Source organism: Chamaea fasciata, unplaced genomic scaffold (genome assembly GCF_029207755.1).
Source record: "Chamaea fasciata isolate MVZ Bird 193981 ecotype frontalis unplaced genomic scaffold, bChaFas1.0.hap1 SCAF_3, whole genome shotgun sequence".
Classification (NCBI taxonomy): domain Eukaryota; kingdom Metazoa; phylum Chordata; class Aves; order Passeriformes; family Sylviidae; genus Chamaea; species Chamaea fasciata.
In genome coordinates this window covers 41892070-41916797 of record NW_027094088.1, presented here as the reverse complement: position 1 = coordinate 41916797, position 24728 = coordinate 41892070, and the positions used below count along the sequence as shown (strand labels likewise).

Below are 24728 nucleotides of genomic sequence, written 5' to 3'. Positions count from 1 at the left end.
ATAAGAAATATGTTCCTGTAATCTCCACAAGATATAAAAATACAGCTAAAGCACAAGACTGGAAAACTAGTTGTGGTTCCATGACTGAAGTTCAGTTCTAACAGCTGAATATCTCAAGATTGTTTCATTTTGCATGTTTTAATCTCTCACAATTCTTAAATCTGAACTAAGCTCTGTCTACACTGTCAACAAAACCCAGTATCTTCAAGACCACAGCCATGAAAGTTAGTGAGAACTTTTCCCCAGGCAGTTTGTCCAAACAGCTGGGCAGTGGAACTACGAGCAGGATTTCACCTTTCTCCACTTAAAATGAATTTAGCAGTCATCCAAACAGAATGGAAGAGACACCTCATAGCTTAGAGGTGCTTGAGAAGAGACAAATAGGGTAGTTAAAGCAAAGGCATTATTAATAGGATGCAGACACTTATCTTTCAGGCAGGCAGAGCCACATTGTTTTGGCAATGTTGCTAAGCACAGTTCATTAAAAAAGGAAAACAGTTAAATGAAAGAGAAATAAGAAATATATTTAATCCAGAGCTTGTCTCACACTCAGAGCACTTCTACAATGAAGAAGGAAATTTTTGTGTGCAATATAAGCTTTCTCCTCAGTATGTAAAAAGCTTCACTTGGCACAAATACATAGTAGTGCCAAAAAAGGGAAAAAATGGGCAGGGTGAAGGACAGGATGAAGACCTCTTCAATTTTTGTTATTTCATTCTTCTTCAAGACTATGCAGTTATTAGTATCATCTTTAGGTTCCAATCCCAGAACACAGAAAAGCTGGGATGTAAAATAAAGTCAACTCAACCATTCCAGTGTTAAGAAAAAATGTGGACAATGCAAGATAATCAAGACTTATATTGTCACTCAGTTGTCTTGCTGATAAGGACTGTATTTAGTTTATACAAGACACTTGGAAAAATGCCAAACTGAACTGGGAACTGTCTGTAAAACTATGGCAAGTGGTTGACAGCTAGTAGCTGATACAGTATCAGCTTCTTTTTAAAATGTATCTTTTTGATTTTTTAATCTTTAGTATTACAAAAATACTAGCACTTCACTATGAAAAAAAAACTAATGGTTAACAATGGTCCATTAGTCAAAGTATTTCAGCCCCAAAAATTCCTTCAGAAGGCCCCATACATTCTGTGCTACTTCTCCTCAGAACAGTTAAAAGTAGCAAGCACAAACAAGAAGGACCAAACCAAGCTCCTCACACCAGGATGTCCTTGGACTAAAAGCAGCCTACATGCGAAACACAAGGACATTCTAGCACAGTCTTCCAAGTCTACAGAACAGATACTAAACGTATAAGATATTTTCATCCGAACAGAAGTTCAGGATTGTGTGCAGGATTCTACTAAAATAGCTAAGTAGTCTAGGAATATGAAAAAAGATTAAGTCCCCAAATTTTCCTGGATAAATCCACAAAGGTAGAAACTATGTCAAAAAAACCCATTCTTAATTGTTTTAAGTTTATTAGAGGGGAATTAAATTTCCCTTTGCTCTTATATAAAAGATAGTCTGCTGCCTTCCTTGTCACACATCCTCAACAATCTCTTCACTGCCTTGTAATACCTCTGCATTTGAAGAAGCAGTGTAACTGTTTTTAAGTCCTTTGAGAAAAGTATTTCCTGTTCACTTATTTGAAATGCCCCCATTTTTTGCGCTGAGTGTGCTTTGAAAAAACTTCAAGAGGCAGCCTAGGACATAATTCAGAAAGTCTTCCTGCTGCATGTAAGTTTTGATGAGAGGAGTGCGAAGACAGGAAACAGATTCAAGGTCTATGCTTCATAGAAAGCATATTGCATTGGTGAAATTTTCTGGATGTTTAAACAGTTTTAGTCATCAATAATCACAGAAAAATGGAAACAGGAAGTAGCTGAGCCTGTTAAAAAGGACGTAATCAGAATTCTTTTTGAACAGCTGCTTAAGCAGACACAGTGAAGAATGCTAGTGAAGAAAGCAGGAAAGGTTTTTATCAACAGAGCTAAGTTTTGCTTTATACGAACAGAGAAAAGTTGCTGTATTTCCAGACTTATTAAGATCAATTTGAAGTTAATGCATCACTCCAATCATCAATTTTCAAAACATTTAGTGCTAATAATTAGCACATCATTCACCTGCACAAACCTTATATAAAATATCTTACCCAATTCTTCATTTGTGTTGTCATTATCAGTAGCAAATGGAAGTCGTTTTTGCTCTGCAAGCAACTTCGCTTGACTCTGTAAAACATCACGTTTTTAAATGTTCACCAAATACAAAATTTAACAGAAAACCCATGTCTTAAATCCTTAAGAGGATGCCTTAAAACACAGTTAAAACTAATGTGATTGCACTAAGGTAACTGAAATCAAGTTCATCCCTAGTCTCCCACAGGGAGAAAAGCTTCTCTTCAGTCAGATGCTGCTGTTTTCTGCTCTAACATAAGGGCATGTTAGAGGAAAACCTGAGGGAAAACATTGTCAGTATTTTACCATTATATTTGCTTAAGGTGAAGTTCTTAGGCTTTTTTAAGACACCTTAATTCATATGAAAGCTTATACTGTTTACCCTATAATTATTCCTTTGTCTCCTGCACAAGGAAGAGTACTGCAGAAGAGTAAAACACTGAAAATAAACACTGAAAAGAGTATGACTCTATCAATATAGAAAAGTTTAATTTCACAATGCCATGCTAAAGAGCCTGTCCTTTCAACAATGACATTCTATCAGTTTTACACTTTGTTCAAATTGTAGCCTTATCTAGGATGCCTGTTCCCTAAATAATGCACCTATAGAAACCAATACTGTCAAAGACAAGCCCCCCAGATAAGTAGAAATACTCAGCTCTGTTTATTTCCACAAGTACTTTCCACAGACAGCTGTAAGCCTGCCAGAGTAGTTTATGTTAGAAAAATACAAAGTGTTCATTTAAATTAATAGGTCTTTTAAACTGTTTTAGGAAACAAGAAGGGGGGAAAATAATATCTCTCTCCATTCAGTTCTCTTCTTCCAATTCAACTAAACAGCTAATTTCCACTAGGTTGTTTTGCCTGTCCAATCAAAAGTAGTCACATTACTTGTGCCCATGACCCAGATATTTTATTTATCTACAAAGTGCAAAAGTTAAATTGTCAGATCCCACTGCATAGTTTTCGTCCTGTGTGTCTAATGATGAGGAGAATGTTTGGTCTGCTCTAAGAACTTGAGTATTTTGGAAAGCATGAATGATTAGCAACTAGACTTTACAAACCTTTTTTTTTTTTTTTTTTTTTTTTCCCTGCAATTGAAGGTGATGTGTTAGCTCTACATTACACTGTAACACTGAAAATTGTTACTCCACCTGTATCTGCACCTCTACAGGGATGGAGTGTGGCAGTTATTTCCCTTACAGAGAAAAGACATTAAAAACCAGCACAAAAATGAGCAGAGCTCAACAGATATAACAATAAGAAAAACTAAAGCTACATTGCAATCCATATGCATCTACAAACACAACATTTTTATATCACCAATGGCCTTAGTGTAATATTCAGAAAATGACTTTTAACACTTCACTCTGTAAAACATTATTCTTCTATAATTGTCTTAATATTAGGAAAAACGTCAAAACATTTTTACTGAAGGACAACACGTTCCTTGGTGGATTTACAAAACCAGATCTACACATCTTTGCACACAAAGATAAGATATGGCAAGATTCCACACTGGTATTGGAAAATAAGACACCAGCAGAAGAATCTCACAATACATTAGAATGATTTCCTATGGATTACTGAGCTGCATGTGATGGCAAGAGAAGTACCACTAACTCATCTGTTTTGTCATTACAGAGTAACAGAACTGTTGGTGTGGTAGAGAAAGTGGTTTCACACTTCCTCAACAAACTCTCAAGTCAGGCACAGGTTAAACATCCTGCAACTCTACATACAAAAAAATGTCAGTCATTCTGTCTTCAAGAAACAGGAGAATTTTCATCACAGCACCCTATCCCAACAGGTTTAATTCTTGCTCTGTTTAAAACAGCCATTTTGGTTTTCTTTAAGAGGGAAATTTCGTACCAACAAATATACATTTCACTGCGTCAGTAAGAACTGCTGGCAATGTTGGACTAGACCAAAAAGATCTTCTGACCAATATATGATGAAGTCTGAGGAGAACATTTAAGTTAAATAATTCGCTTAGTGGATTTGCAGTATAGTAGTTTTAATCCCAGGTGCCACCTCTGGAGAAGTTGCTTCCAGTTATAATATTGCTTACACACTCCCTCACAGCCAATAATTTCTAAAAAATTTGCCAAGGCTACTTTGTATATTCACATGGAAATCATCTCAAGATTTTCAACACCTACACTCTACTAGACAGAAGATGTAATATCAAACCTGTGTTCTCAAAAGGCTAAGAGTAGTGTTGCAAGAAAACCCAAATTCCAAAATAATCCTCATGAGGTCTCTCTACCAAAAAATACTCTTCATTTGTTAGAATATTCTTCACATGCCAGGTCAGTATCACATTTAGTGAAATATGGTCTGGAGCCTCTAACTCTAACATATAACTCTAATAAAAAATGTTACTTCTGTAGAGACTAGAAGTCATTACTCTCACTTCTACAAGTGTTTTGCGGTAAACCTCAGGAAGTTAATCTGGGTAGAAAGTAATGCACCTCCCCCTTTTTCAGGCATAGTCCCTGGACCTCCAAAACTAAAAAATTAATTGGTTGATTAACTGAGGTGAAGGTTAGCTCCCAGTGACAACATCTGCTTCAACTAGTTGACAGCCCTAAAGACTCATGACAGATTACTACAAAGTAATACTTTTATGAGCAACTTGAGTTTATTCCTTTGGACAGCTATGCCTACTGATTAATAGATTCTATCTGCATTTATTTCCCTGAACTTCATTCTAACTGAATGAAGTCATGCAGCTGAAGTGATCTGCCACTTCAACAATCTATTAAAATTATTTCATATGTTATATTCTCGATAACATACCAGTATTTTTTCTGTATTCAGGGAAAGCATAGATTCACAGGACGATGATCCTCCTACATCACAATCTGATTCATGGAAGAGCAAAAATGATGAATCTGGGAGAAAAGAGAGAAAACACCTTTAGGAGTTACATACAGAGTTACATACATATTCTATTATTACAGCTCACATTTCCTCATGTCTGACTGAACAGCTTCCCCACTGGGAATCCCACAGGGCAGAACTTTCATGAAGCACTTTCTGCCCATAGCACTACACCCTCAGCCAGGGAAGCAATAGCTGACAGGACAGCGTGTACATAATTAGTGTTAACCTTACTCATGCTTATGCTTTTGGTTAAAAATAGATTAATAAAAAGAGGTGCTAAAAAAGTGGGGCGGAGGTAAAAATGGAGGAAGCAAATAACAAAAGCTTGGGGCAGGTGTGTCCCCTTTCAGCATTATGATTCCACTCTCTCACCCAAAAATTAGAAATTATCATTCCAATCCCACAGAGGAAAATAAATTGAATGGACCATAACGAGGTAGGGAAAAAGCTGCAGGAAACAGAGGTATAAAGACTGCAAAAAGCAGCCAGAATAACGAACTTTAATTGACTGAACATATACAAAGGTAAGCTACTAAGAATGTCATTAAACAAAGTGTAAGACTGATTAATTTCTTTAAAAAGTCAAACACAGCTTATTGGCACAGCAGAGAAGTTTAAGATATCAAACAAAAAAAGAAGTAACAAAAATAATCAACAACACCCCCTTAGACTGATAGACAACAGAAACCACTACTTCCCGTACATGATGCTTTTAAATGCTATACCAATAGAATTGTTGACTTTCAAATCTTTGGATCCTAAAGCTTCTATGATCTTTAAACATTTCAAGACTAAACAAGAAAAAACAAATATACAGTATTATCTCCTTGAATCCATGTCACAAGTACCAAATTTTATCATCTCCCTTAATGTTTGTAAATCTAAGCTTGATGCTAACTTTGAAAGGCTGGGGGGCAGGGTGTGCTCTTACATTTTTACTTAAGGATTGCAGTTAGTTAATTCCCTCTCTCTCACAAGCACAGAGCTAAAAGAGAAAAAGAAACAGTCTGCTTGTAAAGAGAAGTCAAGACAGCATCTAAAAATCATTTCCTGTAAACAGGAACTTGGATCTACGTTGAGCCATAAATGATAACCAGTGGGAGAAGTTTTACAACAAAAGCAAGGCTGGTAAAAGCAGAAGGTCAAAGTTTAAAGTCAGTCCTGTGAGAACAGTGGCCAACCACTCATAGGTTCCAAAAAGAGTGCTACCAGCACGAGGTTTCATCACTGCCCTTTGTTCTTCACGTTGGCCAAACACTCCCGTGCTATGCCGGCGTTGTTAACACGTTACTTGTTCCTGTTGGTGTTTGTGAGTCAGTAACTTAAAGAGTTTTGGCTGCACACTCACCGAGAAACTTTCACTTCAGACATCAAAACAAAGAGGTGCAGACACGGCCTGCCTCCGGAATCATTTTCTCCACAACAGCAAGGATTAGTGAAGGAATTTTTTGGAAGGTGGTAGGGAATAAGACAGCCAAGCCACAAGCTTGATACAAGCTACAGCAGGGAAAGGCCCCTTCAAATCTTGCAGTTCTTGGGGCAACAAACTGCTTTACCCACAGGGAAAAATGGATCTGCCTTTGTCTGCAAGTCAGACAATCAAAACTGAACCACATTAACAACTTCATGAATAACTAGAAACACCAACCAGATAAAGTACTTTGGACGCTGTAGTAGCCTCCAGAGGTCTTTTTTTGAGACAAAAAAAAAAAAAAAAAAAAAAAGCTTCTGTGCAAGTTGTATTAAAACAAAGACCAAGAGCTTAAGGGAATTTTTCAACTGGCAATTCATTCAGTCCTAACTCTCAAACAGCAAAGAGTGAATTGGTATACAGCTACTTGAAGGTAAGTATGTTGTTCTGTAACAAGGGCTCTCTTATTATCAGTGCATGCAAGGTACCTGAGATACCTGATGATTCAAGCAGAATTCTTTGCATCAATCCTAGTTACACCGGTTTCTTTAAAACAACATCCACCCTTAAATCAGAATCTAATCTTCCCAATCCACCTCTGAAGGAGCACCTTGAGTTAATCATTCATGTCACGTCTTGTAACAGAGGTAATCAAGTGCTTTGCCATTTATTAACTTGTCGGGTATACAGATTTTTATCTCAACACTGGGTGAAAGTCTTCTTGTTTTATGCTTAAGCTTGAATAATTTATAGCAACAGTTACCTGAGATAACTTTCACCAACTGATTTCATGTTCACGTACCATATTCAAGTGGATTATACTAGTTTTATTTTAGTTGTTAAGGACCACGGGAATTGTTGATGTGAGCACAGGCTTTACGAAATAAAGGGCAGAAAAAAATCACAAAACCATGCTGACAGCTAAGAATTCATGACACATCACTGGTTATTCTCTTTTACATAATTTAGTATCACATTCCAAGCAACTGATAAACCTTTTTCTTCATCGGTATTATGCACACACCTTGTGATTCAGACTGGCATTTTTGTATGGCCCATTCACACCATGCTCAAGACCAACAATTGCAACACATTAAGCCGCATGATCCAGAAACAAGAGATATTCAAGCACATAAAAATAAACAGTTTTAACTATGCCTGTATTACAAGACACCAAATAACGTGAAATATAGCAGATCTTCTACCCAAACTTGGCCCTCATAAAGAGAATAATCCAGTTCACCAGTAAAATACATAAAGCTGTAGCTGAAATTAAATCAAGCCACATCTCACTCACTGAAACATGGAACTGATGTGGTTGGAAGAGACCTTATGGAGATCATTCAGTCCAAGCCACCTTCAGGGTCACCTTGAATAGGTGACACAGGAACCCTCATCCAGGTAGGTGGGTTTTGAATGTCTCCAGATAGGGAAAATCCACAGGCTCCATGGGCAGCCTGTTCCAAGTGCTCTAACACCCTCCTCATACGAAGCGGTTCTTCCTCAAGTTGAAGTGGAACTTATCATATTTTAGTTTGCGGCTACTGCTCCTCATCCTGTCTCTGGGCATCACTAAAAAGTCTGGCACCGTCCCCTTGACACCTGCCTTTGAGATATTTATATACCTTAATGAGATTCCCTCTCAGTTTTCTTTTCTTTAGACTAAACAGGCCCAGCTCCCACAGTCTCTTCGTAGGAGATGTTCCAGACTCCTGAACTCTCTGCAACAGCTCCCTATCTTGTACTGAGAAACTCAGTAATACGAGCACGGGGTGCTGGCACATCCACATACTACTGAGCGCAGGAATTAAAAAGCAGGCAGAGCCCAGCTGCTGGGCTCGGGAGGTGAGTGGGGCAGCAGGGATGCTCCCGTGTGGTACCTAAGGTTTGCCTGTCCCAGGGCTGAGAGGTTTTCCTCGGCTCACTGCCACAGCCTCTGTGTCTCGGCGCCACACACGGCACGGCGGGCTCAGCCGGAGATGCCTCGCTGCGAGTCAGCCGAGCGGCAGCGGCGCCCACAGCCGAGGGGCCGCCGCCGCCCCGCACCGCCCCGAGCCCCCATCACCGCCCCCGCCCCCGCGGCCCCGGCATCGCCGCCCCGGGGCTGCGGGCGGTCACGGCGGCGACGCCCCCGACTCACCGCACTCGGCCGAGTACTGCTCCGCCCACTCCTCCGCCGGGCCGTGGCGCTGCCGGTGCCGCTCCTGCTGGAGCAGGGACAGCGCGGGGTAGCGCTCGGTGAGGGCGAGCGCGGCCCGGGCCAGCACGGCCAGCACGGCCAGCGGCACCCACGCACCCCGGGCCAGCCCGCCGGCAGGTGCCATCTTCACAGCGCGCATGCGCGCCGCCTCGGCCGAGCACACGGGGTGCCTCTGCCGCCCCTCCCACGGGGCCGCCGCCGCGGTGCCCCCTGGGACATGGAGTTCCCCGCCGGCGCAGTCGGGCGTACGGTAGCAGTAGGAAAACCACAGTTCCCGGGATGCAGCGTGGCGCGGTCTGGCCCGGCTACGCTCCCAAACGCGGAAACGAGGAGGCGGTGTGGAAGCGTTGACAGGGCTGGGCGTGCTCTCGCGCCCCATGGCGGCGCTCGGTGCTTACCGCTGCATCGAGTGCAGCGGGGAGGCGACGGAGCTGTACCGGGACTACCAGCGCGGGGTGCTCCGTATTTCCATCTGCGTGAGTTGGGGCGGCGGGCAGTGCGTGGGGGAGGCCAGGAATGCACGTGGGAAGCTCTGACGTCAGTAGGCGGCAGCGCGCGGCACGTGGGGGTGGGCCCGGTGGCACGCGGGCGCCTGGGCCCCTAGAGCGGCCCCTGGCGCCGGGCTCGGGCCATGCCCGCGCGTGTGGCCGCTTTCCCTGAATCCAGGTGTCTTGGGAGGAAAGGCTGAGGGACCTGGGCCCGTTCGAGAAGAGACGACTGAGAGGAGGACTCATCAACGTGTATAAATATCTAAAGGGACGGTGTCATGAGGGTGGAGCTAGGCTCTTCTCGGTGGTGCCGAGCAATAAGACGAGGCAACGGGCAGAAACTGATGCACAGGAAGTTCTACCTGGATATGAGGAAGAACTTCTTCACCGTGCAGGTGACTGAGCACTGGAGCAGATTGTTCTGAGAGGTTGTGGAGCGCACATCTCCTTACTGGAGGTGTTCAAGAACCATCTGGACACAATCCTGTGCCAGGTGCTCTGGGATGGCTCTGCTTGAGCAGGGATGTTGGACCAGATGACCCCCTGTGGTCTTTTTCAACCTGACCCTCTCTGTGATTCTGTAGGTTTTCTGTCTGCTCTGTTTCCTCCAGCTTCTCGAGTGCACCCGTGTGGCAGAGCTGTTCTGACTGTGTGCTTTTGTACAGGGCTCTGCAGTGCGTCTGCTGCTGTGTGTGCTTGGACTGGCTCTTGCTGAAGGGCAGATCTGAGCGTGGCTCCTTGGTTGGACACAGCTCCTGTGCCACTCGACCTAAAAGTCAGGGTCTGAGTGATGATTATTTAAAGGGATGTGGGGGTCCTTGTCAATGGCAAGTTGAACACGAGTCATTGTGCCCTGGCAGCCAGGAGGGCCAACCCTGTCCTGGGGGCATCAGCCACAGCACGGCAGCCAGGCAAGGGAGGGGATTGTCCCGCTCTGCTCCGAGCTGGGGCGGCCTCATCTCCAGTGCTGGGGGCACTGTTGGGCAAAGCAGTGTAAGAAAGATGTAAAGCTTATGGAGAGCATCTAAAGGAGGACTACAGAGCTGATGAACAATGTAGAGGGGAGGCCGTATGAGGAGCAGCTGAGGTCACTTGGCATATCCAGCCTGGAGAAGAGCAGGCTGAAGGGAGACCTCACTGAAATCTACAGCTTCCTCTTGCTTATTACTGGTAGTTAGATAAGCAGATCGAAGGCAACCCGGGAGCCAGTAGGTGGCACTCATTCCCCGTGGCATTTAACCATTTGAGGACCAAAGATCCTGGTCTGCTGGAGCTGTGGCATACCACGTAGAATCAACGACTTAAGTCCCAGTTGCTGTATTTGTCACAAGTGCTTAACTCATATAGAAAGAACAAAGAACTGAGTAAAAGAAAGAGCAAAGAATCACGTATTCCTAGCAATTTGGAATTTTGTCCACCTTTCTCCATGCAGCCCCAGGTCTGTACCATTTTTCACTGATGTGTACCAGTCTGTTTCCTCTGGCTGTGTTGTGGATCATCATGGTTCAGTTTCAGTTTAGCTGCTCTTATTTGGCTCATGTCTTATAATTTCAAAACTTTCCCTCAATTTCTGGCCACCCAGGCAGTGCTGAGAGCAGGAGACATGTTAGCTCACAGTATATAAAGTAGAGATGAGAATGCTGAAAGATTGCCAAGATCAAAAGATTCTTTCAGTTGAACTGATGTGACTTTGGGTTTATCTGCATACAGCAGGAAAGCCCTCCTCTTGTCTCCAGCTACCAAGGCTTCATGATTTCCAGTAGAGCAATGCTCCGTTTACTTTTCCTTTTAATCCGTAAGGATAGTTTTGTCACTGTACCAGCTCTCTGCAGGCATTCTTTTCCATGCAGGCAAGGCTGTGCTCTGGCCAAAGACCTGGAAGGTTGTTCATCATCATGCTGCTGACAACAAAAAATAGTCAAGTACTGCATGTCATTTGATACACTTCACAGAATTTCACGAGTAGTGATATGAGTGTGTTAATGTTATGAATCTTCTTGATGATCAAACCTGAAAACAATGACAGCTTAGAAGTCTTCACTTAAAAGTATATGACGATCCCACTTATCAGTCAAAACATAATTTATGTGAGTTATGTATAAAACTTAGAGAGTAGGCCTCAAAAAACCTTAGAAAAGCTGAAGGTATTTGAGAAAAATTGAAGGTCTGAGGCGATGTTAGAAGGTGTGATCACTCAGCCTGAGAATATTTTTTATCTATCTTTGTGGAGTGAGAGCACCGAGTACTGCTACTCCACTGTAGCATTAAGGAAGAAGTGAAAAATTCATAGAAAGATTGTGTATTGATATTCAAAGTGAGGCCAGTGGGCATCATCTCGGTAATTTTTTTTGCTAAAAAGCACTTGTGTTTCATTCCCATTTTCAAGTAGTATCTGGAAATACTGATACCTTAAGGAAAAAAAACAGGCAACAACCCAACATTTGTTCCATATAGTAAGTAAAATAGGGGATCCTGGAAAATTTGGAACAAGCAGAACACTGTCGAGATCATCACTGTTTCATACTGACCTACTGACTTTCCCCAGTACTATTTTAAAGTTATCCTTGATACATTAATAAATCTGCATCTAAAAGCAACAGCAACTTCTGTCTAGCCCTACATTTATTTTAGGATGTGTTTAACCAGATCTGGGTGTGATTTTGAGGTGGAAGATTTAAATTTGAATGCCTAAGCAAAATACCATGATTCTGTATTCTGTTATTAGTTTATGGAAGAGAAGAATGAATTTTTTCCAGAGGCAAACACTAAAAGCTTTCATTAAGGAACATGTGTTTCCAGCCCACAATATTAGAGTACAATTTTGGAAATTCAGTCTAATGTTGCTTTAGTTTAGTTCCCGCAGCATTTCTTACTGCTCTTATAATTAAAAGTTTCTTTGAACTCCGTATTGTAATTTTAATGTGGGCAAGCATTAAAGACCTCACAAGTGTTATTATCCACTCTGGGAATAAATTTGCAATGGGTGCTGAAGGAACTAAAGAAACTTTCTTCTATAAAACATAGAAGTCCACACAGTACACTTGGGTTGGAAAGGTCATGTCTTTTCTTAATAACTCTGCAAGGTGGCTAACTGCCACAAATTCCTCAAGTTCTGTTATTTCTTTTAAAATGTTTTGTTTAAATAAGACCCATTTTCAGCTGAAACCTAGCCCAGACCTCTGGCACTGCACATTCCTTCTTGCTGGGGATTTGCATTTAATGGATGAACCATTTTCTCATCCTGCATATACTTTTCATGGATGGACCTCTTCAATATCCTTTTTGTTCAGTGTGCTAACTGAGGAGCCGCAGGGGAGAGTGTGGAATGTGTGGGCATGTTAGGATTGCCTCCAATGGAGGTGATGTTTGGCACTCACTTTGCATCCCATGGGTCTGGGTTTAGTCCTGATCTGTGGCTGTTCTGATGTGTTCCCTATTCCAAGTGAACAGCCATGGTGAAAGCAAGCCTATGGGGCTCCTTCTAGAGAGGGGTTTTGGTAATTATTTTGAGACCCTTAAAATTTAATTGACCTGTAAATAATACAGCAGATCTTCACTGCATATATTACAAACCAACCATTAAGAACAGTAAGGAAAAAATATTGTTCAAATAACACTTCTGCTACAGTAATAATGCTGGGCCAGGGGGTGGGAACATATTTGGCTAACCTGAAATAAATCTTGTGAAGTGCAATGAATACAGAAAGAAAATTAGCAAACTTCACTTGTTCAGAAATAGAAAGAAAAGCATGCAAACATTTTTAAAATTTGGGTTTCAATTTCATATATGTGGTTATGTTTAAAAATAAAATGTTAAAAATTTTCCAGATCATAACAAAGGAAAAGAAATTACTCATTGCAATATATAGAGCACAGTCAGGATCCCCCTTGTGTTTTGTAATAAGAAAGCCAAATTGCCTGAGCAGTGCACACTTCATTTAGCTTTTCTGCAATTAAAAAATAATTGAAAAGCTCTTTTATTGCAGCAAGGCAGAGAGACCAAATGCTTTGAATGCAAAGCATTTATGTGGTATGGTAAAGAATATGTCAAGAGTACAAGGATCATCCTGGAAAATAACATGCCAATTTTACATAACTCTATTTACAGACCAGCTCACTACTGGAAAATGTATTATACACAAAAAAAAATTATAAAACAATATTTTAAATTCATTTTCTGAAACGGAATGTATCTGAAACTGTGCTGTTTTGTTTTTCAGTCCACTATGACACTTGGCTGCATCCCTAATAAAGAATTCATTCCTGAAAGCAGCACAGCTAATGTGTTTTATTATATAAGGGTGCAATTGGGATTAAGGGCACTCTCACAAGAGTCTTTAATTTGCCTATGAACCTATGCAAATGGATCCATGTTCATGTGAAAGCTATGTAAATGTTTGTTACAATTTGCTGTGTACGTAGTCCAGCAGAAAACTGTAGCTTAATTTTGCCGAACTCCAAACCCTGGAGAAAAGAATATTATAATGAGACTGTTTTGTTGATATTTCTAATGCCCAGAGATTTGCGAATGTATTCTTGATGTGGTTTTCATGGTAGTTTTAGATGAAATTTGTTCTTCAGTGTGTATTTTTACTTTCTGTCATGTCCTGTGGCTTCCTTTTCAAGAGTTCTTTTGCTTTCAACAAACCCCATCCCAAAATAATTTTATTTAAAAATAAGTCATATTTTAATATTAGAGAGGTTACTCAAAAAAAGTCATGTTCATCTACTTTAGAAACTTTATCCTTCAGAGACAGAAGGTGTTTTCTCAATTTTTTGTAGACTGTATTGTATTGGGCACACATTTGTGAACACTGCAAGTTGAGTATCTTTGATGAACAAAGTAAGAGTTATGTCTTTTGAGTAGTGTTTTATAAAAGGCTGATAAACATGCAGTTTGAATTAACATATCAGTACTTTTTTTGGTCATATTTAATAGAATTGAGATGTTAAAATGTATGTTACTTTCTTTAAATGTTTTGGATTGCTTTGATCAAAAAGAATCTCATATACTACACTATGAAGAAGATGGTTGTACTAGCTTTTGAAGGTTTCTTTTTTTCTTTGATTTGCCTCTGCTTATTGGTTTTAAAAAATTTTTAAGGTAACTAAGCCAACTTCTAATGTATGAAAATGGATGATTTTTTTTAAACAACAGAGAAGCATAGTCAAATCTTCCTAAATATTTGATTAGTCAAACAGTTCCCAAAGTAATATCTATTTAAATTTGCTAGAGTATTGATATATGTTTAACATCCTTTTTAAGGGGAGCACAGTGTCTGTTGGACTTTTGTGTGTCAGTATCAAACACTCGCAGTGTTCCTTAAATTTAAAGCAAATCGGAAGATGTGTAAATAGAATTTATGGTGCAAAACTGGACTTTTTTCTTCTGCAACATAATCTGAAAGTACTTTTACTTTTAATCGAAGTAGTGTCTGTTTTTTCAAGAGAAGATACCGGTTACTTGTTTCTGATGCCAATTACCTATTTAAGGCAGAAGTTGAAAAATGGCTAAAAGTATAGAGAAATCTAGTTACCTCTTTTTACTGCTTTTGTGATTACTGAGGCACTTCTTTGAGAAAGTCCAAAGAAGATGAAAAAGCTCAGGTGTGTTAAAGACATGCTTTCTTTGCTCCTGCTGCCCAGGCCACTGACTAGAGCTGTGCAGAACAGCAGTGGGGAACAAGACATGAGCACCAGGATTGTAGTTCACACTAAACTGCCTGACTAAAATCTTAAAAGTATGTGTGCAAGCAGTTCTCTGTAGATGAGCTGCTCATACTAATCGTCTCTCAAAGTGTTAGTGATTATCAGTGTCCACAAAGTTACATCCCTTTAACCAGCTGAAACTATCTAGTGAAACATATGTACTTAAACTGCATCAATCCTTGCTTGCACTGATTTTGCTGAAGTCAGGCTTTAGTCACAAGTTTCTTTCCTAGGCATTAAAGGTTTGTGTCACATGTTTTAGTTGTATAGCTGGAAAAAAAAAAATGAAAAAGCCAAGTATGGAGAAAATTCTTCCTAGAGGGCATGTTAGTTCTGTAGTATACTAATGGTATATCAACCATCATCCAATTAGTCTGTAGCAGTGCACGCACAAGTCTTTTGCAGCAAAGGTGGTTTGTAGGTCTCACAAATCCCTGGATGAACTCATGCTGGCTAGGTCACTGGCTGGGTGAGCACAGAGGACTTTTCTTTCTTGCAACAGAGACTCACATAGAAATAAAGTATATTAGGAATATAAAATATATTAAGTAGGGCTCTCATCTAGATCTAGAAGACAGAAATACTAAATTTAACATAATTTTCACAGCTGCAGAGAAGGTTTGGTATTTGGCTGCCAGAAGCTGTGGGGCAAAAGACACCACTATTTGTGTATTCATTTGTAGCAGTCTTCATATATATCTGCAGGAAATTTCTGTTTTGTTGGTTTTGCCTGAATAGTTGGTCTGATAAATTTTCGTTGTCTAAAATTCTTGTCAGCTGTCAGTGAAAATTTTTCAATACCTCTTAACTGCAAATTTTTGATCAGTATTTGACTGGGATGTTCTGATTGAAAATACCATTCTTTACTCAGAAAGATTTTTGGTCCTGGCCAAATAATGTTCTGTTGTAGGAGAATTTGAAAGCATAATAAAACTGGGTGTATGTAGGATATCCTTCATCTAACCTTTATGACACCCATTGTTTTGAATAATCTTATTTTGTATGGACTTGTCCAATGCTTGAGTGAATAAACATATTAAAAAAAAAAATTGCACTTGTCCGATGCTACATGAACCCAGAGATTTGACATATGCAAAATACCTCCTATAAAAACATCTGTTCATGATGTCCCAGTAGAAAGAAATGAAGCAAGACACTGCTTCTAATTAAAGTAGCAATTTCTTTTTCACTCTATAAATCTCATAACTGTGGTCTTGTGTTAATGATGTCCTTTTTCCATCTCATTCACTTAACTTTTAGGCTTATCAAACTCTTGGTTAATTGAGGGAGTTTTTTAATTCATTACCTCTAACTTGTGTACTGTCATACACAGTGTTGTCTTATTGAAATAAATTTTCCTTTAAGCTGGACCAAGAAATACTGATTAGAGGTTGCAGCATTCCCTAGACAGTCAATTTCAGTTTATGCATTTGTTTGGATGTTTTTCTTGACATTGATGTTGGACTTCTGAGTCAATTTGCTGGTGAAATTCTGCATTCTCAGATTCTACAAAAATAGTTCTGTTGAATAGAAAGGTACTGTTAACTTCAGACACTGTCCTAGTTTTGGCTGGTTTAATTTTATGTCTAGGAGCTGGTAGAGTGCTGTTTTGGATTCAGAATGAGAATAATGATAACACACTGATGAGTTTTAGTTGTTGTGCTCACCCCGAGTCAAGGACTTTTCAGTTTCCCATGCTCTGCCAGCCAGCAGGTGCACAAGGAGCTGGGAGGAAGCAGAGCCAGGACAGATGACCCCCAACTTGCCAAAGGGATATGCCATAGAGTGTCATGCTCGGTAAAGGAACTGGGGGGAGTTGGCCAGGAGGGGTTGGTCACTGCTCAGAGATGGAATGGGCATTGGTCAGTGGGTGGTGAGAAATTGTGTTGTGCAGCTCTTATTTCTCTTGGACTCTATCTCTCTTTTTATCTTCCATTTCATCACTATTATTTTTCTATTTTACTTTATTTCAATTATGAAACTATTCTTTTTACCACCCATGGGTTTTACCTTTTTTTGAGTCTTCTCCTCATCCTATTGCAGGGTGAGTGAGCAGCAGCATGGTACTTAGTTGCATGGTACTTTGCCTGACAGAAAAATGAATCTCTATAAAATTGAAAAACTTTATGTTCTGTCCTGGGAGTTTATCTGTAGGTGTGTGTTGTCTGCATTTTTGGCTGTTCCAGCATTTCAGAAAGTGGTGTGCCAACATTTCTCTTCTGGCAGTGCACCACCATGCACTCATTAAAATGGAAATAGAGATAATTTCTATGACTGTTGTGTTCTCAGTGTGGCAGCTAGCATGAAGGCCTGGGTGACCAAGATTAGCTGAGGACAGCTTGGAGGAAACAAGTAGCCAGACTGGAATATTAGCAGCAGGAGAAAGCTGGCCTGCAGGAGAGCACCCTTCTGCAAGTGCACTTGTTTGTGCTGAAGTGGTGGCTGCTGCTCCTCTGCTGCTCCTCAGCTCTCTGCTAGAAGTTACTTCCCCCTCAGGTCTGCTAGATGAACCTTTTGTAAGACTATTTAACCCTCCTGCTTACAGTATAACAGCCTTTTATTAGCCCTAACTCAAATCAAGGAGTGATCAGCCAGGCAGGTAAGTCAATAAAGCTGGAGGGGATTGATGACAAGCAGTTCCCAGTGGTCTGGGTGAAATACCCTCTCCAGCAGACACTGCAGGAACCAGCAGATGTGTCAGAGAAGTGATGGTTTAGTGTCCTAGCACTGTTTAGTTCTACACTGACTCTGGCTGCAGATCTGTGTGAAAACTACATTCTGAATGTAGTGGTGTTTGCTCAATGATGGAATACTGGTTGAAACATCCAGACAATTTAACAGTATGGAAGAACAACGCAACAGCAAAAAACATTTACTGTCTCATTTAAAGGAAGAAAAAGGTAGGATATGATCTCTGAAAATAAGGAAGGGATAGAAGAAATTAATTTTCTTTCTAAAAAATACCCAAAATAACACAAATAAAATACCCAGTAGATGCGCCATGATCAGCTAACCTTTAGCATGACACTGGTGCATTTCTTCAGTCTTGAGAAAGCAGTTTAGTATTTTGCATCTGTGGAGCACAAAATGATAACTAAGTCCATTCCTGCATAGTTCATTACTGATCTTAATCTGAAGCCTGTAAAAATCAATAATAAATCTTTCTATTTTATAAGGGAAGTCTTTGTGTCAACTGTAGTGTCAAGGGAGGAGAAGCAATTTTTCTGGATGGATTAAAACTGTATTGAAAATAAAGATGACATTAGGGAACGACTAATAATAATTTAATCACTAGTTTGTATTTATCCAGTTGTACTAAGATCAGAGGAAAATTTTATAAACTCTTCCTATCCTTTTTCTTCCCCTAATTCTTCTTGTTTTGTGATTTTCAGAAATCCTGCCAGAAACCTGTGGATAAATATATTGAGTATGATCCTGTTATCATCTTGATTAATGCAGTTTTATGCAAAGCACAAGCATATAGGCACATTCTTTTCAATACAAAGATAAATGTAAGTTGCTATGTCCCTACCTTGTGACTTCTTTTGTTAAAAATATATTTAGGCTTGGTAAGTCAGTTGTAATAGTTGTAAAACTTTAAAGACTGTTTGTGTCCTGTCCTTCCACAGATTTCAGCAATTTGAACCACTTATATCATGAATAAAACACATGGAATCTCAAACTCCCATTGTTACTAAGACAGCTTCTGTCTTCACAGAAGTGATGCTGCAGTACCAGCAAATACAAAGTCATATTACATGTTAAAGAGAAGAAACTGCAAAGAACACTTTGTGCAGTTTTCTACACCCCCTAATCTGCCTATCACATTAATTGATGCTAAAAGGATGATGTGCTAAATTACACTGTAAGAGAAAGATCTAATTGCAGATTAATTTCCAAATTAAATTTCTGTTGGAAACAATTCTTTCTGAAATGAGCAATAGGAGTATAGCATACCAAATTAACAATACTGTGCCAGTTAAACCTACTGTACTAATTTCTCACCAGTTTATATCTGTGTAATTAACCATACCCTCAAAGCCAGAGCAAAAGATGGTGGTTTTCACTTGAAGCATGGTTGATGCAGAATTACACAGTTGGGCTGGCCAGGCTGGAGTGTAGAGGTGTAGCTTTTTAGTATTGCATATTTTTACTGTAAGGATTGATCTCCCAGGAGAGGGAAGCTAATCTAGAGCAAAATCTCTGAGCACAAGTGTATGCTGTGTTCATGTTAGTACCTCTTAGCCAGTTTGAGCAGTGTAGATAAATACACTTGCCTCATCTTTCAAGCATAAATCTAGCTAAATATTTTTAATTAATTCAGTGCTTCTGGAGACTGGTAATGATGTTTTCTGTGATGCTTCTGGAAGGACTGTTTGTGAAAAGTTCATCTATTGAAATAAATTGAATTTTAAACTGGCAAAGTCTGTGCATGTATGTGCAGTTGGCATAACAATGGAGAAAGTAGAATCCATGCACAGAAATTGTTATGGCTTGTTTAAGTCTGTATAAAACCAGAAATCACCTCATATATGCACTGGCTTATAGACTGTTTAATGTGGAAACATGCTAATTGTTGGCCCTCACAACATAATTTTTGCATAATCTTCACTTCAGAAGATAATTTAAGTAGTTTTGTGTGGTTCTATTCCTCCCTTTAATTTTGGCACCTCACCCTTACATGAACTAAGAAACATTCTGGTGCAACTACACTACCAGTTTCTTCTAATGGAGATTGTCCCAGGGAAAAAGAGAAATAAGTGTCCTTAAACCAGTTTGCTGAATGGAGTAGTTGCCCTTAAACTGAAATTTTAGATAGTATAATTCTGCTAGCAATGGCACAATTTTGGTTTTTCCTTCCTAGCTGAAGAGCCTTCCCAATTTTAAAATAGGATGGATCAGGCCTTAGAAACCAGTTAAATACCTTCTTCTGTACAGAACTGTTCATGCAGTTTTGTACATATTGTAATTTGACTATCACGTTAACAGATGATGTGCTAAAATAGTAGCTCAACAGAAATAATTTTCCTTATATTCTAAAGAAAAATAATACACCTACAGAGTTTGTGGAGAAGTGTTGAAATCGCTTTTAAATACTGATTTCATACTAATGCTTTAATTTATGCTGATTTAATACTAGTCCTGTTATTATTCTTTCATTTTCCAGATTCATGGGAAGCTCTGCATATTTTGTTTGCTCTGTGAAGCTTATCTCAGGTGGTTGCAACTACAGGATTCAAGCCAAAATACCGATCCTGATGACTTAATCAGATATGCCAAAGAGTGGGATTTTTATAGAATGTTTGGCATAGCTTCTTTAGGTAAGATTGGTGATATGTATTATATACTCTTTAGGCACTGAAGAACTTCAGGCCCATACTGCAAAAATTGATACAGAATGGATGTAATGTCCAACCCAGTATGGTTAAACAATTATACACATATTCTCTAATTTACCTGCATTTAAAGCAGATGCCTATTTATCCTGATTACAGTTCAGACTGATATGATCAGCATTAGATATGAAGAGACTGAAAAGTGGCAATATTCAGAAGTCTTTGCCTGATATCTATTGATACAGTTTGAGGATCAGTGTAGAGCTCAGCCTTATTCCATGTTTCATGTTGACTTCAAGGTTCACTATTCATTAAGGTGCTACAACTTTACTAAAGTAAACAATTGGGAAAAGCTGTATCTGTTTGGGGTGTTTTTTTAAACAAATACGCTAAAATACAGACCAGTGTCATCAATAATAGAGTAAATACTTCTCTGTTTCAGACTACACTTGAAGGCAGAGGAGCAGTTTTGTTCTATGCTGGTTAAAACGTTTTTTCTCATACTTTTTCAGATGATAGTGTTTAAATCAAAGTTGCACACTAAAACTAGTATTTTTCTTACACATTCAGAGCTTAATTTAAATCCTTTCTTGTTTAATGTTGTTTTAAGTAGGTTTTTATAATATGTCAGTAAAAATATTGAACTCATTTTTCAGTAGTGGTTCATCTATTACAGTTATTGTGGGAGTTTCTTTGACATCTGCATTAATGCCAGCATATCACAGGAGTGGTGTCAAAAAAAGTCTGGTAGCTCAGTGGTGTTTTCACCTTGGTGTTCTTTCTCATGCTGAATGAAAAGGGTTCATTGCTGGTGACCTTTTGCAAAGAAGACAAGGATTGATTTTGTTTTACAGCCTAACAGACAGTTGAAAAAAACCCCCAAACCTCTCTTGTTGCTAAAAAGTAAAAGTGAAGAGGTTCTTATGCTTAATTTCCTGTGCTGTATGGAGTCAGAAATCACAAATATGATAATCTTACAGATATAATCCTGTGATAAAATTATTCTGAATGTCATCATACTGAATTGGTGTAAGGAATATTTGGCTATTAAAATGAACACAGGAGATAGAGAACATTTGTATTTGCCTATGGCTTTTAAAAAATTACTCCGTTGCATTTGGGACATGTCATTTTACTGAAATTCATTCAGAACTGGACTTGATTTTTGGCATTTCGTTCTCTCTTTCCAACACCTTTTATTTCCTTTTAGAACAAACTTCATTTTTCATTGGCATTTTTATTACCTTGTGGTGGATGACACCTGAGATGCTGAAAAAGAAGTCTGACTTCATTTTACTTCTCAAAGCACTGCTGTTGTCCACCTATGGAAAGCTTCTGCTAATTCCAGCTGTTATTTGGGAGCACGACTACACACCTTTGTGCCTTGCGTTTATAAAAGTGTTTGTCTTGATATCAAACTCTCAGGCAATTAGAGGTACATTTTTGCATTTTTTATTACTGGATTATGTGTATAGAATATGTGTGAGAGACTGTTGATGTTACCGAAGTCATTATTATTGTTATCTTTTTAATCTGTATCAGATACGTGACTGAAATAGCTCTAGTTTAAAACTGTGTTCTTTAAACTCTAATAGAAAGTGATTGAAATAAAAAAAAATTTAAAAGGAAGAAAAAAGTACCTCTTATCTCACCATCTGTATATATGGTCACTTATCTCACTTTGTATATATGATATTATATCCACCAGATCCCTCTGTTACAACCTGGGAAAACTCATGGGTCATTGAAACATAAAATAGAATTCTTTTGAGTTTCTGAAAAATGAAAATTTCATATTAATTTTATTCATGTCTTTGGAATGCAGACTTTTAACAAATCTTGTGATGTCTTATACACACAAATTAATATGAATTCTCATATGATTTCTTCGGTCTTCTTCAAGAAATGATAAATGTACATGATAAATTTGTTCTGTTTTCTTTTCCAGTTACCTTGAACTTGAACCGAATACTCCCTTGGTTTGCCATCTTCTTTGGATTAATTTTGGAAAATGGTGTGGTCTGCTTGTTCCAGAGAATGGGATGGGATGTTTGAAATGTCAACCCAGTGAAGAAATACCAACAACATGATGATAATTTTCTAAGAATGATCTCTGCCACCAGGCTCCAAAAGCACTGTTTTAATAGGGATAAAGAAGGTGATAGATAAGAAAAAAAAATTAGAAGTTTGGCTATTTACTGTGCTGAACCATAAAACTTCAGCCTTAGGGTGTTTATTTTCCCATTAAAAATATGAATGTCTCATATCCTAACAGTTTTATAAATCTGGCTGCATAGCTGTGGCTGTAAGATGAAAGGTACACTAAAAAAACCCAGCCCTGCTACCAATCAGGGCATTTTGGCAGAGAGAGAAGGATGAATTGTTCCCTTAAGAGGAAGGGAGTCAGTGGAAAAATGTAAAAGCCAAAATTTATATTTCCGCAAAACCAGATTTTCAAAGAGAAAAGTGAACATTTGCAAATTATTAGAGAAAAGGCAAGTATTCCAGAATGAAATTACAATGGGAAAACCAAGCTGCATTCTTTGGAATGTTCATGTAACAATCCAAAATAATAAAATATCTAGTTCTAGAGTAATCTCTAGGAATGATAGATTTAAACTGGCTTCAAATTTTAGGTGATCTCATAAATACTTGAAATTTTGTGTGATCTCATAAATGCTGCTTTGTTCCAAAAGCTGAAGAGAGTGAAAGGACTGATCCCCAACATGCAGGGTTGTTTGGGATACTGCTTCTTCTGCATTTCAGTCACATCCTCCCCACCCAGTCCTCATCTGGCTGTACATTCAGTGGAAGCAAAAACTGAAACAAGAGGCCATTCAGCAATAGAGTAGTACTTTTAAAACAAACAAACAAAAATGTTTAGGCCTAAACTAATGAAGAGACTCTGATAGAAGTTCTGCACCTTCATCCTCAGCAGGCCAAAGGAGAGCTAAGTGGCCCACAAAGGAACCGACAGAATCAGTTTCCAGAAGACAGTAATAAGGACACAAACCCACTTTTGTGCAGACCAGTTTCCTTTTGTTCCATCCAATATTTAATTCTCCTGCTTGAGTTCTGGAAGGCTGTACTATCCATAGGGATTACTTCCATTCTTTGTTTTCCTCAGTTGCTGTCTCATGTCTGTGTTCTCCAGAATGAATCAAAAAATATTTTGCAACATCTCCAAGTTAATTCCCAACAGGTTTAGAGTAAGTCTACATTATGACCACAGAAGACATCAAACTTGTTTGTCTGATGGAACTGCCTATGCTGTGCAAAATTGATCAGAAAAGCAAATGGTTGCTGATTCTGTTTTATTAAATCAAAGGCTGACAGCACTTTGGTCATTTGTGTTACACTTTGCAACTTTCTGAGCATGTCAGAGAAAGCAAAAAAACCCAAAATGCAACATTTTTAAGTATGTGAGACTCTTGATTTGATTGGTAATGAATTAATTGCCCATGTTGAGTCTGTTTTGTCCTTGACAGTAACTGGTGATTTAACCCTCCCCATCTTTATCTCGACCCATGAGCCCTTCCTTTTATTTTCTCTTCAGTGCCTACCTGAGGAGTGACAGAGCAGCTTTGGTGAGCATCTGACATCCAGACTGGGTCAATCCACCACAACTCTGGATGTCTCTTCAGAAAAATGTGCATGATTTCTAATGCCGATTTTGTTTGTCTAACAATGTAACAACAGTGCTTTGGTTTATTCTTCTTAGGTTAGAGTTGGGTGTTTTTTTTAATATTTATCATATGTGTCATGGTTATCTGTACCCCCCACAAAAGGGGATTTTTGTTTGGTTTTTTTCAGATATTTGGTCTGGAACTGGTTTCAGTCTAGAGGCTCAGCAGAGCCCATTTAGGTGTAAGTAATGCAGGTTATTATATGTAAACATGACATTGTCAGCAGCAAAATTGTAAATACAATGTATATAAATTTTATTTGAGGAGAGTCTTCTTAAATTAAACATTATTTTGAATTTTTGAAAACTGATCTCAGGTATTTTCTGAGGTTTTTTTCAGAACACTTAGAATGGACATGAACACATTCTGAAAGAAGCAGTGTTTACCTGTTGTGCCGCATACACTGATAACGTATTAGTTATGCACTCTGTAATGCTGCCAGGAGCCACCACTGCCCTTAGACAACTCTGAAGCAAGAGAAGACAATTAAAAGCTCCAGAGCTGTGGAACAAAAGCAGGTGTGGTACAGGTTCTCAGTCTTCAGAGGCATCATTAGTAATGTAGGGCATTCAGCATTGTTTGGTGTTTAAGCTACTCATTTACCAAAACTACCCTGACAAATACACTAATATTTCAGCTTAAGGACACCCGCTGGGGAGTGGGGGCCACATGAGTGCATTTTATTATGCTTTTGAAAGCAAACAGTGCTTCAGAGAGAACCAAGACTATTTTAAGGTTCTGCCTGTGTAAAACCATCACATCTGTCTTGCTTTTATTCCTTTTTGTCTTTTGAACTCATCTTTTTTCCATAAACTTAATGTAATGAAAGTTACCT

General features: G+C 39.1%; 2 protein-coding genes across 2 annotated transcripts in view; one reads left to right on the top strand and one right to left on the bottom strand.

Moving 5' to 3' along the window:
• Positions 1-8813, bottom strand: part of TTC13 (tetratricopeptide repeat domain 13) — a 39329-nt gene extending 30516 nt beyond the window's left edge. The window contains exons 1-3 of the mRNA XM_066178744.1: positions 8615-8813; positions 4977-5071; positions 2153-2228 (exon numbers count right to left, since the gene is read on the bottom strand). Coding sequence (XP_066034841.1) covers positions 2153-2228; positions 4977-5071; positions 8615-8813 — 370 coding nt within the window. The remainder of the gene's footprint in view (positions 1-2152; positions 2229-4976; positions 5072-8614) is intronic.
• Positions 8812-24156, top strand: ARV1 (ARV1 homolog, fatty acid homeostasis modulator). Its single transcript, XM_066178743.1, is given in 5 exon segments — positions 8812-9150; positions 18264-18383; positions 20039-20192; positions 21418-21642; positions 22156-24156. Coding segments are annotated over 5 exon segments (945 nt in total). The 3' UTR covers positions 22263-24156.
• The last annotated feature ends 572 nt before the right edge of the window (positions 24157-24728 follow it).